General features: G+C 30.2%; 1 protein-coding gene across 2 annotated transcripts; it reads left to right on the top strand.

The window, feature by feature from the left end:
- On the top strand, nucleotides 2,126-4,632 carry LOC109355740 (tyrosine decarboxylase 1-like). Of its 2 annotated transcripts, XM_019598941.1 has the most exons (3): nucleotides 2,126-2,543; nucleotides 3,145-4,395; nucleotides 4,561-4,632. In XM_019598941.1, exons 1-2 carry the CDS (start codon nucleotides 2,222-2,224, stop codon nucleotides 4,386-4,388), a joined length of 1,566 nt encoding a protein of 521 aa, XP_019454486.1. In that variant the 5' UTR covers nucleotides 2,126-2,221; the 3' UTR covers nucleotides 4,389-4,395; nucleotides 4,561-4,632. The 2 variants fall into 2 exon arrangements, with proteins under 2 accessions (XP_019454486.1, XP_019454485.1); XM_019598940.1 differs by lacking the exon at nucleotides 4,561-4,632 and having other exon boundaries at nucleotides 3,145-4,453.

Raw genomic sequence — 5,692 nt, 5'->3', positions numbered from 1 at the left:
ATATAAAAAAAAACAGAACTTATCCAATCAAATTATTCATGACAAGTTCAGTTTCTACATAGATGTTCAACATTAAGGTCACTTTGGTTCAATTCTAAATTGGAAAAAGAAAAAACCAAACGGAACCAAGATTACACCGTTTATAGCACGTCAGGTCATGTGTTCATGGCATTTTATTGTAGGGTCCAATATTTAATAAGATTGAGATATTTGGATTTTAGAAAAATTAATGATGAATATTTTTAATCAAAAAATATTATAAATAATAAAATAAATCTAGCACGTTTACATATGAGCTCCTTGATTGACTATCATACAAAAAATGCAAGCCTAATAAATTCTTCACCCACCTCCAATAATTAATTCTTCTATATTTTCTTCTTTCTCAATGAACCCTAAAGAATACATTTTTATCGAATTACATATAATAATGAGTATTTAAAATTTTATCTATTACCTATATAATAAAAAAACTCCCTTATGACATGTGTCAATCTCTCCAGCCCCTCATGACATGTGTCAACCTCTCATCAAAACTAAAGGTCCCTCATGACATGTGTCAATCTCTCAAGAACTCGTTCATGACATGTGTCAATCTCTCAAGAACTCCTTCATGACATGTGTCAATCTCTCAAGCCATCATGACATGTGATTTATTTAAAAATAAAAAGAATATGATTACCTATGCAATATTAAAATATAATGTTACTATAACAATATTAAAATAATAATAATAATATGAATCATAACATATTGTTATCATAACATATTGTTTGTAGCTATTTTAGAGTTAAATAATATTTATTTTTATACTAATCTTATTTTATAATCAAATAATAATGAAATTATAAATTTATTGATGATTTTTTTGATTAATAGGATACTACTAACTATATCATGTTATGTATGTGTAAAAAACAATGTTGAGAAAGTCGAGCAAGATGTTAAACTAGTAGATGTCTCATATTAAGTTTATCCAATTTAAACAGTTAAACTGTATGGTCTGACCATATGATTTTATATATAATTAATAATTTTTAACAATATAAATGCATTGGTAACATACATGGTTTTAATCATGCGAATGTACGAGCAACATATATATTCTTAATCATAAATGCACATGTAATATGTGTTCTTAGTCATGCGGCAAAAAATATCGTCCCGTGCAAATGCACGGATAACTGGCTAGTTTTACATATAAAATGTAAAATATCTTTCATCAAAACCTTAGCTTCCAAATAATGGAGGTCAAGCGGCTTAACTAATGCCAAGTTGGAATTGGCTTCACTAAAAGGTATAATATTTTATGTCCTAAAATGTATATCATTTTATGTACTATTTAATATGATTGATTAGAAAAATGTATTTAAGTTAAAATTTAACAATTGAGTATTATTTTAAATAATCATAACTGATAGACGCATATATTGGTACATTTTGGAGGACAAAAAAGTGTGTTCCCATACTTAGGGGGAGGTAACATTATACAGCTGTCGCAAATGAGTTTTGAACTGTGGCTAACTCTTTGCTACCCTTTTCTTCCCACGTTTCTACTTATTAGCTATGGAGTTTTAATAATTTGCTACATTAGCGTAAGACGTGACTAAATTATAATTTTTGCATTTTACCATTATTTAACAATAATTTTTATCATAATAAACAAAAGAAACTTGTTTTCTTTACTTTCGGCCCCCTCCCTGCATGTGTATACATCTATTATCCTACATTTTGTGTCATTCCATATCACATTGGCATGTGATTGAGGATGACATTTTGTGTCTCCTTCCAGTAAATTTTTTTCTTTTGAGGATGACATTCAACAAACATGAAAACAACCAATAACTACTTAAGTTTGCAATTTAATGTCATTAAATTAAAAAAATTGAGTTTATTATCGCATCTATTTTTTATTTCAGAATTAAAAATGGTTAACATATAAATAACGATGGATATAATGTAATTTTTTTTAAAAATAAAGTGATTTAATATCTTTTTTGAGTTCCATATAAAAAACTATAATTTTAATATGTATGAAGAAAAAATTATTAATAAAAATAAAATATATTTTGATAGGTTCTACTACTTGGAAAATATTGATTTTTAAATATCAACCAAAAGACACATAATGTAACAAAGTGTATTAGTGTGTAAGAGATCTAGTGGGCTATATATATATCTTGTGGGCAGTGTATTGTTTTCAACCATATATTAACATAGAATGAATACATTGAATCTCAATCCTCAAACTCAAAGTGATTCACCCAGGATCATAAACCCTCTAGACCCAGAAGAATTCAAGAGGCAAGGCTACATGATAATTGATTTTCTTGCTGATTATTATGGTAATGTTGGCAAGTACCCAGTTTTAAGTAAAGTAGAACCTGGTTATCTTAAAGAACTGTTGCCATCTACTGCACCATTAGGCCCTGAACCCATTGAATCCATACTTGAAGATGTGAAAAAGCATATCATTCCTGGTATCACTCATTGGATGAGTCCCAACTTTTTTGGTTACTTCCCTAGCGGCAGTAGCATAGCAGGTATTATAAATTATATAGCCAATAGTTATGTTGATAATTAATGATTGGTGATTACTAGATATTTATCTCTCTTTTTATGCAAGTAAGTTATTGGTTGATTTGTTATCCATAATTTATGTAAGCTTTATGTTATTCGAGCCGAACATAAAAAATGAAATAGATATCTAATCAGTTTACTAACATAACATCATAGAAACATTTACCTTGAACATTTTTCTCATTGCTCCGAGTTATTAGGTTTATTTTATTTAATCATTTTGTGTTATTTTCTTTCTCTTCAAAACAAGTGGAAGGGGCTTGAAACTTTAGATTCTATCTCTAGATCCATGTGCATAAAAAACACTACTGAGATAGGTTTAGTTTCACTTTTGGTCGTAGTTCAGAAGATTAGTTTCATTCCAACAAAAAAAGAACACGAGTTTCTTCTTTGCTTCTAGATTCATTTTTATTCTCCTAAAACCTTTCAGGTTCTCTCTTTCTTGTATCTTATTATATTACTCCACAAATATAAACAGATTCTCTAAAAGATTCTCTTTAACTTCTTGATTTTGTAACTACCTCTAATAATGATTAACTAAGACATATATATTTCTACTGGTAGGGTTTGTGGGTGAGATGCTAAGTACTGGATTTGGTATTGTTGGATTCAATTGGGTTTCATCACCAGCTGCAACTGAGCTTGAAAGTATAGTCATGGATTGGCTTGGACATGTTCTAATGCTCCCAAAACCCTTCCTTTTCTCTAGTAATGGAAATGGTGGTGGGGTCCTCTTAGGAACAACATGTGAGGCCTTTTTGTGCACCCTAGTAGCTGCAAGGGACAAAAAACTTTCCCAAGTTGGGACACATAACATAGGAAAACTTGTTGTTTATGGTTCTGATCAAACACATAGTTCATTTCAAAAAGCTGCTCAAATTGCTGGGATCAATCCAAAGAACTATAGAGCCATAAAAACAAAAAGGTCAAGTTCATTCACATTCTCTCCTGATTCATTGCTTTCTACAATTCTTTTGGATGTAGAAAATGGTTTGATTCCATGTTTTCTATGTGCTACTGTGGGGACCACTGCAACAACAGCCATTGATCCTGTGGGGTCATTGTGTAATGTGGCAAAAGATTATGGCATTTGGGTCCACGTTGATGCTGCTTATGCAGGTGCAGTTTGCATTTGTCCAGAGTTTAGATATTGCCTTGACGGAATTGAACATGCAAACTCTTTTAGCTTCAATCCACATAAATGGTTTTTGACTAATTTAGCATGTTGTTGTCTTTGGGTGAAAGATCACACTGCATTGACCAATTCCCTCTCCACAGATCCTCATTTCTTGAGGAACAAGGCATCCGAGTCAAAGAAAGTGATTGACTACAAAGATTGGCAAATAACCTTAAGCAGAAAGTTTAACTCACTCAAATTATGGCTTGTCCTAAGAAGTTATGGTGTTGATAATCTTAGGAACTTTTTGAGACAACATGTGGAAATGGCCAAAACCTTTGAAGGGCTAGTAAGATTGGATAGGAGGTTTGAGATTGTTGTGCCCAGGAATTTCTCCTTGGTTTGCTTTAGGATTTCACCATCAGCAATTTCTAATGGACTGCCCAATGGTACAAAATTTGACTCTATTGGGAAAATAATGAATGATAAACATTATTTGGTGAATGAAGTTAACCATAAGTTGCTTGATTCAATTAATAGTTCTGGAAGTGTATACATGACTCAATGTGAGATTGAAGGAGATTTTGTTATTAGATGTGCTATAGGTGCTACCTTGACAGAGGAAAAGCATGTGATTATGGCATGGAAGTTGGTTCAGGAACATGCAAATTCTTTACTAGGTGCCTTCTAAAATGACAATTGTATTCTATATACCATGCAATCTTCAATAAACATACCATTTACTATTACTATTACAAGTTATCTTTGATTAATGAAATTATTTGGGAAATCCATTTTTCTATTAGCAGATTTAAGAGCTCAATAGATTATTTTGTAACCCAAGACAAAATATATGGCATGAAATTGGTGAATGCTTATCAAGAAGGGACTCGGTTTTTTCTTCCATATTAATCAATCAAACAAATGCAGTTGATGATTTACTCGAGAATTCATAATTAATGTTATGGATGAATAAAAGTGTTAGGAAGAAGCTGCCTAATCAGTAGGTAAACATTAATGATTCAATAGTTATTACACCATGGGAAAGTGATGGCCATATTAATAACATGAGCTTCAATAATTACTTCTGATATCATGTAGGTTGTGCAATTCATAGAATGTTGTACTTCTTTTTCTTAACTTTTTTAATAAGTATTACAAGAATAAAATATCAATATCATTTATTATTATTCCTTAGTTAATAGTAAATAGAAATAGTAAAAACTTTTAATATGAACAAATGGGGAAAATAGTAATAAAACTTAAATAGAGTATATAAAGTATTATATGTTTTATCAAAAAAAATAGATTTCTACCATAAGATTGGCACTAGATGAAATGAAATACTAAATAAATAACAAAACTAACTCAGAGTTTTCAATAATTTGACAGATAGGAAATATGCTTAAATAAAAAAATAAATCCTAGATTACTATTAAGATATCAATAACTATTTATTTTATTTAATAAGTTTCATCATTCCTCTTTCCTACTGGACCTAATCAATTGCAGACCTTTATAGCTACTGCTTCTCCAAACTTTGTTTTATGACATTATTTTCACATATAACACCCTCAAAATAATTTATATTACAAGTAAACCCACTAAGCAATAGATATTTTGTTAAGTGAAGCATTATTATCACAAAACTAGTGTTAGATGTAGTGAGTCTCTAAGAGTTAATTTGAGAATTAAATTTTGGAGAAAAATGAAGGGAAATGGAAGACTTGGAGCCATAAAATTATAAAATAATTTTGAATTAAACCATCTCCATTATAAATTACAAAATGGTTAATTTGGAATCTCTAAATAAGCAAGAATGCTCCAATCTTCAATAAGAAGTAAATAGGAAGACATAATGGATGAGATAAAACTTAAGTTATAGATCATGGAGTAGATTGTGGTCCCAGAGCTTCTAGTTAATGGGGTTCTATTGTTATTAGTGTACGAGAAGAGTGGAAAACCACAAGTGAGATATTATATTTTAAACAAAAA

This window comes from Lupinus angustifolius, chromosome LG09 (genome assembly GCF_001865875.1).
Source record: "Lupinus angustifolius cultivar Tanjil chromosome LG09, LupAngTanjil_v1.0, whole genome shotgun sequence".
NCBI lineage: Eukaryota > Viridiplantae > Streptophyta > Magnoliopsida > Fabales > Fabaceae > Lupinus > Lupinus angustifolius.
Note: the sequence above shows the minus strand (reverse complement) of the source record. Positions and strands in the feature narration are given on the sequence as shown.

Excerpts from the sequence above, each read along its gene's own strand:
- LOC109355740 (XM_019598941.1), top strand. The coding sequence starts at position 2,222 with ATGAATACATTGAATCTCAATCCTCAAACTCAAAGTGATTCACCCAGG. Across the intron at positions 2,544-3,144 it reads TAGCGGCAGTAGCATAGCAG|GGTTTGTGGGTGAGATGCTA; the intron begins GTATTATAAATT and ends TTCTACTGGTAG.